The sequence below is a fragment of the Acomys russatus genome, chromosome 5, assembly GCF_903995435.1.
Source record: "Acomys russatus chromosome 5, mAcoRus1.1, whole genome shotgun sequence".
In the NCBI taxonomy this organism is placed as follows: Eukaryota; Metazoa; Chordata; class Mammalia; order Rodentia; family Muridae; genus Acomys; species Acomys russatus.
The window spans coordinates 26,284,950-26,303,409 of record NC_067141.1 but is presented as its reverse complement, the minus strand read 5'-3'; the positions used below and the strand labels follow the sequence as shown (position 1 = coordinate 26,303,409).

The window sequence follows — 18,460 nt, the reverse complement described above, 5'->3', positions numbered from 1 at the left end:
AGGGTCATAGGCCGGCAGAAGCCTGGAACACAGCTACCAGAAGGCCTTGTCTTGAAACTCTTTCTGGACCCTGGGTCTGACCTCTTTTTTTTAACAGATGAGGAAACTGAGGCTCAGAGTAGGTAAGGCTGGGTGGCGGTGCACAGCTTGTCTCTGGGCCCCACCTTCACACCGAAATACCTAGGCTCTCCTCCTTAGGGCTGCAAACACTCCCACCTCAGCCTTCCACCCACCCACCCACCCGTCCACTATCCCCCACTCTATGCTCAGAACTGCTGTGTGACTCTGGACCGAACTGGGTCGCCCTTCACTGGGCCCTGCCTCCTGTTCTGTGGTCTGAGAGAATTATCTCTAGGCCTCTATGAGGTAGATGTTATGGTAAAATTGCAGCTTGCAGCTTCCACCTGGCCTGGAGCCAAGGTCAGGCACTAGGCCAAGGCGGCCCCGCCCCAGGGGCAGGCACTGTTGGACCTTGCATAAAGGCAGGGTGCCAGGCAGAGCCGGACAGCCAGGAAGAAAGGCAGCTTGGTGAGGCCTCAGGTACTGTATCCCGGGGAGATGGGAGTGGAGCTGTTACTGATCTGTCCCGGCTACTCTGGGGTGCTGGGCTCCCTAACTTATCTGGCGACTGGCGGCTTCACACAGAGGCAGCCTGTGTGTTCTAGGCTCCATCCGCCTGCAGTTTGAGGAGAAAAAGGAAGGAAGAGACTGAGGGGGAGGGTGGAGAAAATCGGAGTGCAGGGCCCAGCTGGCCTGGGAGTCTGCATTGGGCTCCCCAGACCTTTCTCCTCCTTGGGGACCCAACATCCGGTGAGCGGGGATGAGGGACATGGCTGCCACAGGAGAAAATATGGCCTCTGACCCATTCAGGCACTAGCCGTCTCCAAGGCACCAACTACCAGGCTATCAGAGGACAGTCCAAGGATCATAAGAAAGAATCCTCCTCAGCAATAGACTTTGTCAGAGCCCAGTGAAAGAGAGCCAGGCACCCACCATGCCTGGGGAGGGATCTTGTGGTTCCGATGACTTCATATTCTGGCCAACTTATCTAGGGGGGGAGGGCAGGCAGGCTCAGCCCCCGGGCCTAGAAGTGTCTTATCTCAGCTCCCTGGGACCCATGGATGGGAGAAGCTGCTACCCAGAGCTCTGGATAATCTCCTGGAACCCAGGGCCAAAGCCACACATAGGCCATATATAGGCCACACATTGGCCACACATAGGTCACACATTGGCCACACATAGGTCACACATTGCCCACACATAGACCACACACTGGCCACACATAGGCCACACATAACCCATACGATGGGGGTTAGAGCAGGAGCCCCTTCAGGTTCAGGGCCTGGGGGGCCATGTGCCCCCATCTCTGGCAGTCCTGAGTGAAGTCTCCATGGCCTGAGACCACACCTTCACTCCCTGTCACCCAAATCCCAACCCTCCTACATCTCTGGTTGATGCCCTTGCCTGTCCTGGCCCCCACGCTGGATTAAGGTTGCCTTGGGCCCTCATCCTAGAGCTGTCCTCTCCCAGTCCCCCAGGTACCATCCACCACTCCCTGGAGCCATCATGGCTAAGTGCTTCTGGGGGCTGGGCCTGGACCAAGCCTTTCTAAACCTCTGCCTTTGAGTTTCTCCGGCAGCAAGCACATGTAGGTGCCACCGAGAACTGACTCATTTTACCAATTAAAAAAAAAAGTGAGCCAAAGAGCCCAAGAGACCCGCCTCAGGTCTTCTAGCCAGTAAATGGGCTGCTGTGCCCTGGTCACTGAGCCCTTCACCATGGGGGCCTTGTGGTGTAGATGAAGAAACTGAGGAAGGAAGGATGACTGGGCAAAGCGCTCCTCCGCAGGAACCCCATGGGGCAGGGAGAGAGCAGGCATGCTTCAGAGGGACAGTCCATCAGCTGGACCCTTCCGAGGGTGCAGGGCAGGGCCCTTGCATGGCAGCTAATCCCCTGGGCATTGGAGTGCCGGCCTGACTGCTCACTCCTTCGCCATTTTCTCCAGTTTTCAGGATCACCTTGCAGTCCTGGGCATCCACAGCAAGCGCCCATGCTGGCCCCACCCCCACCCCTGTCTACCACTCTGTTGGTCGGGGCAGAGTCTCCTGTAGCCCAGGCTGTTCTCAAGTTCACTATGTAGGGATGACCTTGAACTCTTTGACCTTGAACTACTTCTGCTTCCCAAAGAGCGAAATTCAGTCCTTCACGCAGACTACATCTCTAGCCCCTAGTTAGTATTTTTATTTTTTATTTTTTGTATGCTTTTACGAAACATTTGTTCATAGCTGGGTGAGAGGCAGAGGCAGGTGGATCTCTGAGTTTGAGACCAGCCTGGTCTACAGAGTAAGTTCCAAGACAGTCAGTGCTACACAGAGAAACCCTGTCTCAAACAAAACAACAATAACAAAATGTTTATTGATGTGTGGTGGTGCATGTGGAGGTCAGAGGACAACTTTGTGTGTTGGTCTTCCCCTTCCTCCTTTATGTGGGCTCTAGAGAGCAAACTCGGCGGTCAGGCTTACACAGTAAGCTCTTTTAGCCTCTATGCCATCTTGCCAGCCAATAATTTTGTCTTCTTGACTAGGGTTTCATGTAGCCTTGGTTCATGTAGAATTTGCTAGAATTCATAGAACTCCTCTTGCCTCTGCCTCTCTTCCGTGGAGATTACAGGTGATGTCCACCATGTCAGACTGACTGCTGCATTTAGACAGATTTCTCAGGCCCACAGTCCTACTTGGACCCCAGGGAAACACAAATGACATAGCAACTCCCGCCCCACCCTTCAGGGAGAGCCCAGCCCTAGGTCTAAGCAGTTGGGCCAAGGGCTTGGACAGAACAGCCTGGTGAGGATCAGTAGGAATGATAGAATTGAGGAGGGAGATCCCAAAGGGCTAGCTCATGGCTACTTCATGGCTCACTGGGCTTTTCTCTTCCCTGGGTAGGCAAGGATTGCCCTTCCGGTCCTGCCTCTGCAGCTCACAAGTGTTGCTTTTTCCCAAGGACCATCTGTTGCTCAGGACGCGCTGTTCTCTTACTCCAGGAATGGGGAGTGTGAAGCAGGCAGCGTTTTGTGCCTCAGGACCGAGGTTTTTCCAATGTGAAGGAGCTGCGTGTCCTCAGGCTAGCTCCTGCCTTCTCTGTGCCCTGGTCTTCCTTTCCTTCCGTGGGGTGAAGAACAGTCCCCTTGCTGTTGTAGTGTTTAAAGGAGTCAGGACAGCATTACTGACTGACCCAGGGAGGGAGGACTACGGGGGTGGGGCCTAGGGGGGTGGGGGACAGGCACAGCCCTATGGAGTTATGCAGGAATCCCCAGCTGTGTGCCCAAGATGGCTTCCCAGTTCCTCTGTGATGTCTTAGTCTAAGCCTCCTTATCCAAGGTGGCAGATAGCCTTGGCTCTTCGGCATGTTCAGGTCCAGCCTGGGCTCTCTGGCCCCTGGTAGGATCACCCTTAGGTTTCAGTCTACAGTGACCAACCCCTAGGGAGCATCGTGGGCCAGGTGGGTAGTCCTGCAGGAGAGATGTATGTCCTGCGGCCATGGCCAGTTGGCACCAGCGTTGCTAGGAGCACTTCTAGAATGTTCTGCACAGACCCCACCCACAGAGCTCCCTGCCCACAGTGTTTGGTAACATGCTTGACATTTTTGTGGGCTCTGAAGAGCCTCCAGTGAGCAGAGCACTGGGGAGGGAGTGACTGTTGGTGGTGTCATGTTTTTTTTTTTTGTTGTTGTTGTTAGTTTGCTTTCTTTTCTCATTATGCGTGTCCTGGGTTCACAGTGTGGGGTTGCATATGTGTGCATATGGAGGCCTGAGGTTGATGTTGGGAGCCTTTCTCTGCAGCTTTGAGAGAGGGTCTCTCAGGCAAACCCAGGGCTTGCCAATTTGAGCTGTCTCATTAGCCAGCTTGCTCCAGAAATCCTGTCTCTTCTTTCGCCTGGACTTATAGGAGCTCACGTGCCCACTAGCATTTACTTAGATCTGGAAACCTGAACTCTGGTCTTCTTGCTTACACAGTAAGAGCTTTAAATACAGAGCGTCTCCCCACCTCTCTCTGCTGGTGACTCGCGGCCACTGGCCTCCCCTGTGTTTCCTGGGAACAGCGACAAAGGGTTTGTACAGTAGTCTGTGCTAAGATCTTCCAGCAAACTGGAGCTTCATCTCCTGTAATGGCAGGGAAACTGAGGCAGGGCAGAAAGGCTTTGCCCAGGCTCTTGTAGTCCTGGCTGTCCTGGACTTGCTTTGTAGATGAGGTTGACCTCGAACTCACAGAGATCCACCCACCTCTGCCTCCCAAGTGCTGGGATTAAAGGTGTGAGCCACCACACTCGGCTCCCAGGGACTCACAACAGGTAGAGCCCCAGAGACACACTGGTAACGCTATGGGGACAGAGGGTGGTGCTGGCCTCTAATCTCAGTTTGTCTTGTTGGAACAGGAGGCCTGCGGGGGAGGGGTGAGGGGGTGGTCAGCACTGGCCCCTCAACATAAGATCTGGGGTTGCTTATGGCTCCAGATCACTGCTCTCTACAAACCTGGAGGTTCCAAAGGGCTCCAGGTAGCTACGTGATAGTAGCACAGCACTGATGCCCATGCAGGGCCCAGAAGCAGACAGCAAGGCCCCATCTTCACAAAACTTATCAGCTAAGGCAGGTCTAGTGTTGTGTGCCCATAAACCCAGCACCATGATTAAAAACAAAACAAACAAACAAACAAACAAACACCAGATAAAAGCAAGAGGAAGCCGGGCTTGGTAGTGCATACCTTTAATCCCAGCACTTGGAAGGCAGAGGCAGGCAGATCACTATGAGTTCAAGGCCAGCCTAGTCTACAAAGGGAGTCCAGGACAGCCAAGGCTACACAGAGAAACCTTGTCTCGAAAAACCAAAAAAAAAAAAAAAAAAGCAGGAGGACCCGAGTTCAAGGCCATCTCAGCTACATAGAGAGTTTAAGGGCAGCTTGTCTCTCATTCAAACAAAACAGAACAAAACATGCAGGGCTGGCGAGATAACTTAGCATATAAAGTCCTTGCCACACAAGTGTGAGGGCCCACAGGAGTGCCACTGGGTGAGACAGCTACCTGGAATTCCATAGCCGGAAGGTGGAGACAGTGGCTCCCCCACAGCAAGCTGTCTAGCTGCACTTTAAAACTTTATTTTTATTATGTGTATGTGTGAGCGTGGTTTCATGTCCAGACCAGAGGTGTCAGATCCCCTGCAGCTGGAGTTACAGGTGGATGTGAGCCACCTGATGTGGGTGCTGGGAACTGAACTCAGACCCTCTGGAAGAACAGCGTGTACTCTTAGCTGCTCAGTCATCTCTCCAGCCCCAGGACTGGTCTTATCTGTGAACTCTGGGTTCAGCTGAGAGATGCTGACTCGATTAGGTGGAGAAGGATTGAGGAACACTAGCACCAGCCTTGGGCCTCCACGCGCATGGACACGGGAACACACATGCGCATCACACAGAGGCATGTGCACACAAAAGTTAAAAAGCACAAACACAACAAATAACAACAACAAAAGTTCCCATCCCTCCAGCAACTATCTTTCTGTTCCTGGGAAGTTTGGGACCCTCAGTCCCAAGAAGAACTAAACAGGCAAAGTGGGGCTGGCCTCCTGGTCTCCCTGTGAGAGGGGACAATAAAAGGATGTAGGCAGAGGATAACTAAGCATCTGTCCTATGCTGACTGTACAGAGCCAAGCAGACCCGCGGGGCCATTGTGAGTAGATAGGGCAAGAGTGGAGTGGCGAGGAAAGTGTCCCCAACGGGTCCTTGATACCAGGCCAAGGAGGGAATGCGTCACAGGGCTCCTTGATGAGGCTCATGTAAACAGGCATGGGCCCAGGGGAGTAGCAGGCCTGGCCCTGTCTGCCAGTCCTGGTTAGTGACTACCCATCACCTCTCCTGGCTCTTGTCCCCAGCCGTCACCTTCTCCTGTGTTCCAGCTGGCATCACGGCTGAGGTGGGCTGGAGGGCCTCCGGGAAGCTCAAGCCATTCTTCCCTTTGTGGCACGGAAATGCAAGAGTGTCACAAAGGTCTAGAAAACCCTTTGCCCAAGATCCCCCAAGGTCTCTGAGCTGCCACAAGCCAGCTTGGCTCCTCTTGGGCAGCGCCTCTGAACCGTGGTGGCTGCGGTGATATCCCTCTCTGTACCCAGTTCCTGCCCACTCTACCCAGGCCAGGAGGATGCAGGGTAGCCCCTGGGAGGGCACTAGAACAGGAGGGGCCTTGGGTCAGAGCTAATCCTCACTGAAGAAGTACAACCTGTCCCCAGCTGGTCCCTGTCCTGTAGCCTCCAATAAGTCCGCCTGGCGGAAGGAGACACGCCTCTTGCCTTTGGCCATGTCTCATAAGGACAGAGTCTCAAAGGCTACTCTTGTCGCCAATGGAGTTCTCCAAGGGAGATAGACCCCAGGATGGCTCTCTGAACCATTGGGAGTGGGCAGGGGAGTGTCACAAAGGTGAGGGCAGCCCCAGCCACCCGATTCACATTGCACTGTCCTGCAGGATGGACACATTTGAAGACAAGCTGCGGCAGCTGCGGGAGGCCTTCAACACTGGACGGACGCGTCCTGCTGAATTCCGGGCTGCACAGCTGCAAGGCCTGGGCCACTTCCTGCGTGACAACAAACAGCAGCTGCAGGAGGCGCTGGTGCAGGACCTACGCAAGGTGGCGTGGGTGGAACAGGGACAGTGGGGTAGGGGTATGTGTGCCCCTGAGGTCAGCAAGGGTGGTACAGCTAGGACAGGGGTCACAGCTCAGCAACACCCTCCAGGAAGAGGAGTTAAAAGCTCAGGGGACCCAAGCTCCTTTTGTGAGCCACAGCTGCTGTTGCCCCCTCCCCCTCCATCTACTCTGCAGCTGTTGATAGAAAATTTGGTATGTGCTTGGTACTGGTACCAGGCTAGACTCTGGGGACACAGAGAGAGCACAATAAAGTCCCTGTGTCTACAGAGATGACTTTGCAGGGGATGTGGTGGTGACAATATGACAGCAAACCCACGCTATGTGTCCTGCCTGGTAACAGCACGTGAGGTGCAGACATTCCAGTGTTACGTCAGCAGGGCCCAGACCATGATGCTGTTTGTTTATTTGTTTGTTTTTAATTTATTTATTCTTGGTTTTTTGAGATAGGGTTCCTATGTGTAACAGCTCTGGCTGTCCTGGAACTTGCTCTATAGACCAGGCTGGCCTCAAACTTACAGAGATCCCCCCCCCTCCCGCCTCTGCCTCCCGAGTGCTGGGATTAAAGACTTGCGCCACGGTCACCCGGCTGGATGCTGGTTTTTATGTGGGCGCATGTCAAAGAGGGTTTTTCTTTTCCTTTTTACCCCCTTTCTTTCTTTGTTTTATTTTGTGGGTTTTTTGTTGTTGTTGTTGTTGTTTTGTTTTGTTTTGTTTTGTTTTTGAGACAGGGTTTCTCTGTGCAGCCCTGATTATCCTGGACTTACTTTGTAGATCAGGCTGGCCTTGAACTCAGAGATCCACCTGCCTCTGCTCTCCCAGTGCTGGGATTAAAGGCGCACACCACCATGCCCAGCTCAAAGAAAGTTTTTCTAAGAAAAGTGGGGAGGGTCAGAACAGAGACAGGAAGGAGGAAGAGGAAAGAGCTGCATGGACACTGGAGGAAGAAAACCAGCAGCATGTACAAAGGTCCTGAGGCAGGAAGAGTTTGGAGTGTCAGTAATTGAGGAGCTGCAGAAGCCAGAGTGGCTGCAGGGAGTGAGAGAGACAGAGATGGAAGAGAAGGCCTGAGGAAATGGGCCATGCCCCCGAGGACTCAGGTCTCACTCGGCACTGTGGACATCATAGTCTCTGTACCACGGAGGCTCTGGGGTTCCCTCCCAGTTCCAGCAGCAGCCACGGTGGGTCCCCAGTCCCGGGATTGTCCCAGTGAGTCCCTCTTCCCTTTATCCCCTATTGCTGTCCTAGAGACTGCCCCTCCTCCCGCCACACACACAGCCAGTCTGGTGGCTCTACCGGGATGGACTCTGCAGCCCCGCCCAGCACCCAGGAGACCCGACTTTTCCCCTTCAGCTCAGGTTCCACCTCTGCTTTCTCATACGCACCTTACAAAGGACGCAGCAGCCCAGAAAATTCAGCCAGGTGCCTCCCTCTCATCCATTCAGCTGACTCACTGTCCCCACCCTTGGCAGGCAGGAGGCATCTGCCCAGCGCTGTGGCCATTCTCTCATGGACCCCTCAGCACTCCTCCTACTGGGCACTCACAGCCACTTAGCCCCAGAGAGGGGCTCAGAGGAGGCAGTTTCTTGCCCAAAGACACACAGCCAGGAAAAGCAGGGTCTGAGGAGGGGCCTCACTCTAAGTGCCCTGCTCTCCAGAGGTCACTGGGCCCACTGGGTGCAAACTGACTTCTAAGCCCACTCAAACCTCCCTAGGGACCACGGGAGCCACCAGGCTTGCTGTGAGCTGTGCATGACGAAGCTCAGCTACTAGGAGACACGGTGCCTTGGGCTTGCACAGGATGCCCGCCTGGCTTTGCATGGAATATCCCCTTTAATGGCCTGAACCACCACTCCAGGCCTTTATCTTCTGCCACCAGGGCACCTGGTAGTGTCCCTTTGGGCTGTGCCTCACTCTCTGTACTCTGAGCTGTGCAGAAGCAGAGCAAGCCCTGATCAGCCACAGGGCCTCTGCACTTGCTAGGATCTCATCCCACCACATTAGCCAGGAGAGCTTGTATTTCAAGGGCCACGATTGAGCCCACCCCTAGCATCCCTGGTCCTCTAGCCTGGGTCCCTCATACAGTTCAGGGCAGAGCGCACAGCTTGCAGAAGTCAGGATCATGGCTCTTTTTTATATTTATTTATTTATTTATTTATTTATTTTTTTAAAGATTTATTTATTATTATGTATACAGTGCTGTCTGCATGTACACCTGCAGGCCAGAAGAGGGCATCAGATCTAATTATAGATGGTTGTGAGCCATCATGTGGTTGCTGGGAATTGAACTCAGGACCTCTGGAAGAGCAGTCAGTGCTCTTAACCGCTGAGCCATCTCTCCAGCCCTATTTATTTATTTTTGAGATAGGTTCTCATATAGCCCAAACTGGCTCCAAGTGTATTAAGAAGCCGAGGATGACCTTGAATTCTTGATCCTCCTGCTCCTGCCTCCTTGGTGCTAGGTGTATGACATTGGGCCCCGTTTATATGGTGCTGGGGAGGGAACCCAGGGCTCTGTGTATGCTAGACAAGCTCCCTACCAGTTCAGTCACGTCCCTAGCCCCGGGCCCCATTGATTTTGTCTTTTTACTCCTGCCCTGGGCACTTGGTAGCGTCTCCTCAGACGTTGGAAATAAGATAATTGACTGAGGAGAATCGTGCCTCATGCCCAGCTCTCTGCACACTGTGCTATGCAGAAGCAGAGCAAGCCGGCCAGCCACGGGGCCTCTGCACCTGGCAGGGCTCCCAGGAGTGGGTGAATGAAAGGATAAAGAGGTGCAGGACCTTGGGGAAGGAAGCTCCCAACCCACACTCCAGCTATGTGCTGCTCTGGGGCTCCCCCAGGACTCAGCCCTTAACCCTCGCTCCTTTCTGTAGTCAGCCTTTGAGTCGGAGGTGTCTGAGATCGCCATCAGCCAGGCTGAGGTAGACTTGGCCCTCAGGAACCTGCGGTCTTGGATGAAGGATGAGAAAGTGTCCAAGAACCTGGTAGGTTGGGGGAGGGGTGGCAGCTGAGCTTTGGTCCCTAGTGTGGCTCCACGGAGCCTTATTGCACTCCTCTGGCCCAGGCCACCAAGCTGGACTCAGCCTTCATCCGGAAGGAGCCCTTCGGCCTGGTGCTCATCATTGTGCCCTGGAATTACCCCTTGAACCTGACACTGGTGCCACTGGTGGGGGCCATTGCTGCAGGTGAGGAGACCTCCGCTTTCCCTCAGCTCCTCACTCACTGGGGAGCTCAGGGCTTCCTAGGAGCCTAGAAAGGGAAGAGCTGGCGTCCTGTTCCCTGGCCAGGGCCTACCCATCCCTTCTATGTGATTTCTCATGTGAGGGTGGGTGTCATGGCTACCCTCTCCTAGCATTCCCTCTGTGCTGACCGCAGGGAACTGTGTGGTACTCAAGCCCTCAGAGACCAGCAAGGCCACTGAGAAGATCCTAGCTGAGGTCCTGCCCCGCTATCTGGACCAGGTAAGCAGGGACAGTTGAGGCCTAGGGCTGGGCAGGGGACACACCCAGCCTCAGAAAGGCCTTTAGTGTGAGGGAGTGTTTATGACAGTGTGTGTGCTTGTTCATGTGTATGTGTGCCCATCACACATATGTTTGTGTGTACGTAGAGGCCACAGGTAAACATCTGGTGGTGTTCCTCTGGAGATGTTCACTGTTTTTTGACACAAGGTCTCTCACTGGCTCCTAAGGTTGGAAGAACTTGGCTTGAGTAGTAAATGAGTGAGCCTCTGCGGTGTCTTTCTCCACTGTCCCAGTGCTGGGATCACGAGGGCCTGCCTCCACACCTGGCCTCTCAGTGGGTGCTCGGGACCAAACTCAGATCCTCACGCACGCACAGCAAGCACTTTACCTACTCTCTCTCCAGCTCTCGTCTCTATTGCTTTGGACAGGGCTTCAAAACTCAGTGATCCTCCTGCCTCAGGCGTTTCTGTGCTTGGCTAGGGGGACCTTTCCTGAATGACATGGCCTTGGCTGCCTTACTTTTTCTCACCCTCAGTCTCCTTTCTAGGATTTAGCTAGCTGGCCCTAGCTTCACTGTGGTTCTAGGTCTGTAGTGCTCAGCCATCCCCTGACCCGGGAAGCTCTCAAGTATCGTCTGAGCCTGGGTGAAGCAAAGTGGGTGGGCTCCAGGAAGGGTGGGCCACCTCTGCTCTGGGAAGCTGGGTCTGAGGACCTTCTTCTGCCCCCCACAGAGCTGCTTTGCCGTGGTGCTGGGGGGCCCTCAGGAAACCGAGCAGTTGCTGGAACACAGGTTCGACTACATCTTCTTCACAGGTGAGGTTTGGGGGTGGCTCCAGCCTCCAGAGCTGTAGAGAGAAGGACAGAACTCCATGTCCACATCCATCTGCCATCTCCCTCACCTCAACCTCACAAGTCAAAAGTCTGCCCAGGCCCAGCTTCTAGTGCGTTAAGGCCCCGACAGCACACTCCATGACCTTCCTTCACCCTTGACAGGTAAAAGGCTGGATCTAGGGTTGCCCAGCTGGCCAGGTAGGACTTGCACCCAAGCTCTTGGTGAGACTAGCTCCCAGAGGTCACCTGCCATTATACTAGCATGTCCCAGGTCCCAGATGTCTGTTTCGAGGGACCAGGATGAAGTTTCTGGAAGATATAAGAGGTGGAGGAGGTCGTGGGCAGTGCTTCCAGGGCCAGAGCCTAAGCTAGCTGGTTTGTGACTTGCCTGTGGTTACAACAGGGCAGAGGCGGGCTTCGGCACTTTCTCTAGACTTTGCTCCAAGCCTAGGAAAAGCCAGGCTGGGGACAGGAAAGGCTGCTGGAGCGAAGGCAGATTGTCTTCCCTGTGGAGAAAGGCCTTTGGTACAGCCTCATAAGTAGGGCAAGGCACAAGGCAGGGAGTGTCACCTCTAAATCCTCAGCCCTGGTGGCCCTTAGGTTTGGGTCCCCAAGGCCAGGTGCAGAGGCAAGGCAAGGTCCAAGGCCAGCTTCCAAGTTAGGTTGCAATGAACCTGCCTGAGATCTCCCTGCAAGGTCCCATAACTGATCCAGCCTTGCTCGTCTGCACGGCACAGGTCTGCCCAGAACCAACAGTCCTTTCTAGCACATGGTCCTTAGTGTTCATCCAGCCCTCCTCCCTCAGTCACGGCATCTTTGCTGAGTACACAGACTGCATGCCGGAGGCTGTTTGTACAGGAGTCTTAACTACTTGAGGTGCTGGGAACCAAACTCAAAGCTTCACACATGCCGGCCAGATGCTCTCCACTGAGAGGAGCTCTCAGCCCTGCGTGGCGCTGTTGCTCTTGTTTGGGTTTGGCTTGTTTCTCCCTAACAAGGTCTCGCGTAATCCTGGCTGGCCTCGAATTCACTGCACAGCTGAGGGTGACCTTGTACTCCTGATACTATTCCCTCTGAGTACAGCGATTACAGGAGTGTACCACCATGGCTGCCTCAGCCACTGTTTGAGATAGGATTGCATACTCTAGCCCACATTGGCATTGAACTTGGAGTGATCTTCTGTTTCCTGAGCACTGAGATCACAGGCAAGTGTCCCTGTCCCCAACGTGTCTCTGCAAGATTTGAACTGAGGAGAACGGACAGTATACAAGGAATGGAAAAAATAACAGCAAAAATAAATAAATAAATAAAACAAGAAATGGAAGCATTACGGTGTGACCCGGAAGGTCTGGGACAGCCTAGAGGACCAGCAGATGAGGGAAGGAGAGGACTGGGGAGGGGCCTGTGGACTAGGATGTCAGGGAGGGAGCATCTGAGGTGGAGAGGAGGGACCTGAGCATCAGTCAGGCTGAACTGGCTCTGGCCTTAGAGGACAAGGCAGATGTCAGAGGTCCTGGAAGATGGAGAGGTGGGTTGGTCCTATGGGAGTAAGCTTCAAGGTGGGCTAGAGATAGAAGCAGCGAGGGGGTCATAGAGTCCAACTTACTGCTCTAGTGCAGAAGAAATTCCTCCTTTGGAGCCCCTGTTCAGGGACCCAGGTTAAGCCCATCTACTCAGGCAATTGACTCATGGCCCACTCTAGGCCCTTTCCATGCCCCCAGGGAATGCTTATGTAGGCAAGATCGTCATGGCTGCTGCTGCCAAACACCTGACGCCCATCACCCTGGAGCTGGGGGGCAAGAACCCCTGCTATGTGGATGACAACTGCGACCCCCAGACCGTGGCCAACCGTGTGGCCTGGTTCCGCTACTTCAACGCTGGCCAGACCTGTGTGGCCCCCGATTATGTCCTGTGTAGCCAGGAGATGCAGGAGAGGCTGGTGCCTGCCCTGCAGAATGCCATCACGCGTTTCTATGGAGACAACCCGCAGACCTCCCCCAGCCTGGGCAGAATCATCAACCAGAAACATTTCAAGCGTCTGCAGGGATTGCTGGGCTGTGGCCGCGTGGCCATCGGTGGCCAGAGTGATGAGAGTGACCTGTACATTGGTGAGTCTCCCACTAGCCTGAGCTGAGACCTTTCCACGCTGGACAGCAGGTCTCAGCCTATGTCTGAATCCCCTGCGTAACTCTGGAGGCTGGCCTGAGCACACAGCTCCGGGTGCCTCGCGTCACAGCATCATTATCACTGTGGCTCCTCAACTCAGGACCTGCTGAGCTGTGACCCCACTCTAGAGGTTCAGAGTCAGAGTGTGGCTTAAGCTACTGTTGTTCTGTGAGACTCTAGACCCCAAGTCTGAAGTCCTAGGAAGTCAGCCCTTGGCTTCCCTGTGTGAGGAGCAGGCTCTGTCCTTATTGGAGGCCCTCTCCCTGGACATGTCTTCCCTATGGGTGAGGCTGTGTTACCTCCTGTATTGCAGCCCCCACAGTGTTAGTGGACGTGCAGGAGACAGAGCCTGTGATGCAGGAGGAGATCTTCGGGCCCATCCTGCCCCTGGTGACCGTGAGGAGCCTGGATGAGGCCATTAAGTTCATGAACCGGCGGGAGAAGCCGCTGGCGCTGTACGCCTTCTCTAAGAGAAGCCAGGTGGGATTGAGTACCGGAAGTGGGCCGTGGAAGGGGTGGCAACAGAGAGCACACAGCCCCTCTGGGTAGTTACAGGACTTTAGGCATGTAGGTCTCCTGGCTTTGTCCCTGCCCTCTCTCCCAAAAGTCAAACTCTACCTGAGCCAAACTTACTTGGATGCTATCACACCTGGCCAAACTACTTTTTGAGATGAGGCCTCATGCAGTCTAGGCTAGCCTTAAACTATGTAGTCAAGGATGATCTGAATCTGATCTTCCTGACTCCACTTCCTGGAGTTCTAAGTGTGCGCCATGACACCTGTTATATTTCTGGGGAACCAAACCCAAGGCTTTTTGCACACTAGGCAAAACCTACCAAACTACTAGGCTGGAGACATGGCTCAGCACTAAAAAGTACTAGTTGCTCTTGCAGAGGACCCAGGTTTGGGTCCCAGCACCCACCTAGTGGTTCATCAACCTTCCAAAACTCCAATTCCAGGGGATCTGATGACCTCTTCTCACTTCCTCAGGCACCGAGCACATAAACAGTATACATACATACAGGCAGGCAAAGTATAAACATACAATAAATAACATCATTAAAGATTAAAAATGAAGAAATAACAACAAACCAAACAAGTAAGGGGATAGGTGAGGTAGCTCAGCTGGTAAAGATGCCACAAAGCCGGATGACCTGAATCCAGTCTCCAAGAATCCTGTGGTGAAAGAACAGACTCCACAAGTTTTTCTCCAAAGTCTTCACATGAGCTGTGACTAGTATAAACACACACACACACACACATACACACACACACAGAGGCTGTGCATGAACTTGGCCTCAGCCTGGAGTGCAGCCAGGTCTCTACAACACCCTGTTTCCTGGTTTCTCACAACTATGTATCAGGGGATGGGATTTCTAGAGAGAATGCCTCTGTGGCACCACAGAGCCACATGTATCTAGGAAGTTAAGGGTTACTTGAGCAAGACCATGTGTGCTAGAAGGCTCGGCTGAGAGCTGTTCTATCCTGTCTGGAGCATCTGAACACGCCTTGATGCTGGCCCCCAAGGGAGGCAGTGTCTGGGACTCTGTCTATGGAGGGGGCAGCTACTGAGTTACTGCAGAGACGTTCTAGAGCCCAGGAGAACGGACTGTTTAGGGTGGGCTCTTGTGCATGGTTTTGGCTTAATACTTTTGATTACGTCTGCATATATTTGTGTGTACATGCAGAGACTGGAAACAGCTTGGAGCAGTCGGTTCTCCCTTTCTACCTTATGGATCCAGGGCATCCATCTTAGGTCAGCAGTCTTGGTGACAAGTGCCTTTACCTACTGAAACACAGCACTGGCCCCAGTTTTAAACAAATTTTTTGCCAGGCGTGGTGGCAGAGCTATACAGAGCGTGGTGAACAGCCAGAGCTATACAGAGAGACCCTGTCTCGAAAAATAAAAAAAAAAAATTCTTTTTACATTTATTTATTTATTGTGTGTGCCTTCGGCTTTGCATGTCATGGCGTTTATGTGGTGGTCAGAGGACAGTGTGAGGGCATCAGCGCTCTCCTTTTAGCATGTGTGTTTCAAGGATGAAATCAAGTTGTCAGGCTTGGCAGCAAGCACCTTCACCCACTGAGCCAGTTAGCTCACCAGCCCCCACCCCATTTTTTTCTTGAGACAGGGTTTCTCTGAGCAGTCCTGGCACTTATTACGGAGACCAGGCTGGCCTTGAACTCACAGTGATCCACCTGCCTCTGCCTTCAGAGTGCTGCCACCACATCTGGCTTTTTTTGTTTTTTGTTTTTTGTTTTTGAGACAGGGTCTCGAATAGCTCAGGCTAGCCTCCAACTCCTATGTAGCTGAGGATGATCTTAAACCCCTGGGCCTCCAGCTCCACTGGTGTGATTACTTAAGTCACACACCACTGTACCTAACACAGTGTCTGACTAATACAAGTCCTGGCTCTGTGGCCATTCCCTCTCTTGTTCTACACAAATGAGTAACTGTCTCAGACTCGTCTTTGAATTCAACCATTCCACTGCGGAACCTTTAGAAAACACAACACAGCCCGTTTGGCAGTGAAGGCCAACTGCCCCTCAGTCTCCTGGACCCAGCCCTGGTTGGAAGCCAGGCTGTCTCATCCTCTCATGTGACTCTTGTTCTACTTATTTATTTATTTAAGTTGAGGTGCATTGGTGTTTTGTCTGTGTGAGGGTGTCCAATCCCCTAGAACCGGAGTTATAGATAGCCGTGATCTGCCATGTGGGTGCTAGAAAATGAATTCAGGTCCTCTGAAAGAGCAGCTAGTACTCTGAACCACTGAGCTACCTCTCCAGGCCCGTGGCTCTTGTTTCTGGCAGCCTCGGGCTGAGGCAATGCTGCACCCTGGTGGGATTGATCCACTTCACCAGCTGAGGCCCAACTCAGAGCTCTCATCAGAGGGCCAAACGGTAGCATTAAATTAAGTAAGGCAAACCCACCTCCTTTCCCTTCAGCTTTGCAGGGACCTGCAGATGGGAGAGAAACCCTTCAGGAAGTCAGGCAAGGCTGAGCTCAAGCTGCTAAGCCCCAGCCTGACCATAGTGGCCCAAACTCGCTCCACAAAGCTCCCCCCACCCCTAACTGTCTCACGTATACTAAGACTCAGCAGCCACCTCATCCCCCTCCCCTGGGGAAGCCTCCTTGACTAAAACTTGGGACCTCACTATGCCTCTACTCTGCCTGCCCCTAGGTGATGACAGATCTCATGATTTCTCCTTGGGCTTGTGTCCCCAACACCCTGCCAGGGACACATACAGGCAGACATATAGAGAATATGTCTGTGAGTCTGTCCCATTAGGCCCATCTTGGACCTCAGGCCCTTACTGAAACAAGGTACATCCAGGTCTGCTTTCTCTCCCAGGTGGTCAAGCAGGTGCTGGCCCAGACCAGCAGCGGAGGCTTCTGCGGGAACGACGGCTTCATGCACATGACCCTGTCCAGCCTTCCTTTTGGAGGAGTGGGTAGGTGGCACCGGAGAGAGCTCTGCGCCCTCCTGGGCTGATCCAGGACTGCATGCCCATCCAGCTACACTAACTGCAGAACACGCAGCCACTCTCAATGCCCCGTGCAGGGGGGAGGCGAGGAAGCCCCTCTCCACCGACAGTGTCCCTTCTAGCCTACCTCTCTCCTACCTCCCTCCAGGCTGTGGTGGAAACTTCCAGATATGCTGGCACTTAAATATGTGGCTGAGAAGCAACAGAGAGATAATCTTGGTGGCTTCTGTAAAAACACCAGTTGCCTCCAGTCACTTAACTTTCCCCCAGGCTATGGCCACCCATCCCCACACAGTCCTAGTGCCTTCAACTCCATGGTAACACCAAATGATGCTCCTTCAACCTTCCCAGGCCCCTGCAAAGCCAGCTCTGGGTATCTATCTCTGCTTCCAGGAGGCCTGGGGTGTGGCGATGCCCCACTCCACACACACCTGCAGCCCTCATAGCTGTATCCCAGCAAGAGCCACATGCATGTGCCCAGGCAGCCACTTCTCCTTTAGGCCCTGCTTCCTCACTGAAAGTGCCCTGGTCCTTCCACCTCCTCATACTCAGCACCAGCGTGAGTGACCGCATCTCCCTGGTCTTCGAAGGATCCCATGCTTCCCTCTTAGTCTGTTGGCAGCTCTGAGCCTGGCCCTGCTGTGTTACCCACCTCCAAGATGGAGTTGTCCCCAAGCCTGAGACCTGCCCCCCTCTTCCCCACCCACACCCTATCTGGCTGACTCCACCTTCCTCTGGTTTCACTCATTTCAACAAGGCAGCTTCATTACTTCCAATGCCATCCAGGCCATGTCCCCTGGACTTTCTGGGCTGAGTCCCTGTTCCTTCCTAGACAGCAGGAACTACACAGGTTTGAAGATATCTACCACAAACCTAAGGGAAGGTGCCACTCTCACAGGGGAGACACCTGAGGCACCCATTTGCCCAAAGTGACATGCCTGTTCAGGTCAGGGATTCAACTTTGGGCAGCCTGGTCCCAGAATGCCTGCCCTTGACCTCTGTTTGCCTGTCCTGCACAATACCTGGTAAACTGGTCTAGGGGCAGGCTCAGTGTTTGCCCTTCTAGCCATAACATCTTGTGATTAGCCCACTCAACAGGCAGGGAAAGAGAGGGTCAGATAGCCCGACTGTCAGAGCCAAGTCTATGGGATGTCCCCTCAACTGGCTCTTAAAGACCTAAGCCTCATTTTCCATGCTGCTCACAGGAACCAGCGGGATGGGCAGGTACCACGGCAAGTTCTCCTTCGATACTTTTTCCAACCAGCGTGCCTGTCTGCTGCGAAGCCCCGGGATGGAGAAAATCAATGACTTACGCTACCCGCCCTACTCCAGGCGTAACCTCAGGGTGCTGCTGGTGGCCATGGAGGAAAGAAGCTGCAGCTGCACGCTGCTCTGAGCAGGGGTGCGGGTGCGGGCGCCACAGGAACCCTCCCAGGAACACATCTGCAGGGGAAGTGGCAGGGCCCAGGCCACAGTGCACCCTGCTCAGCCTTTCTTGGTGCAGGCCTCCTCCCTCCTGTGGTTTCCCTTTTTGGACCTGTGACTTTTCTGAACGGGAATAGGCTGAGTGTAGGGGTTTGGAAGGGGTGCAGTGACCCGTCCGTCCCCTCCAGCGCTAGCCATGGGATCTGGGAGAAATCAGCACTTCTGAACTACCCACCTTCTTGTGGAGAGTGTGGCAGGAAAGCAGTGATATCTGGAACAGGCCACATTGTGTGACCAGGCATGTCTGGGGCCTCTGAGCTTCGGTTTTGTATCTGCACGACAGAGATGAATTAACAGCCTATGGTCAGCGGGAGTATTAAAATAGGAAGGTTGCCCCCAAGCTACA

General features: G+C 53.7%; 1 protein-coding gene across 1 annotated transcript; it reads left to right on the top strand.

The window, feature by feature from the left end:
• Positions 1–429: 429 nt before the first annotated feature.
• On the top strand, positions 430–18,035 carry Aldh3b1 (aldehyde dehydrogenase 3 family member B1). Its single transcript, XM_051145781.1, has 10 exons — positions 430–540; positions 6,505–6,667; positions 9,560–9,670; positions 9,751–9,871; positions 10,062–10,147; positions 10,879–10,960; positions 12,700–13,086; positions 13,458–13,624; positions 16,497–16,596; positions 17,835–18,035. Exons 2-10 carry the CDS (start codon positions 6,506–6,508, stop codon positions 18,023–18,025), a joined length of 1,407 nt encoding a protein of 468 aa, XP_051001738.1. The 5' UTR covers positions 430–540; position 6,505; the 3' UTR covers positions 18,026–18,035.
• Positions 18,036–18,460: the final 425 nt, after the last annotated feature.

Excerpts from the sequence above, each read along its gene's own strand:
- Aldh3b1 (XM_051145781.1), top strand. The coding sequence starts at position 6,506 with ATGGACACATTTGAAGACAAGCTGCGGCAGCTGCGGGAGGCCTTCAAC. Across the intron at positions 13,087-13,457 it reads TGAGAGTGACCTGTACATTG|CCCCCACAGTGTTAGTGGAC; the intron begins GTGAGTCTCCCA and ends CCTGTATTGCAG. Across the intron at positions 13,625-16,496 it reads CCTTCTCTAAGAGAAGCCAG|GTGGTCAAGCAGGTGCTGGC; the intron begins GTGGGATTGAGT and ends TTTCTCTCCCAG.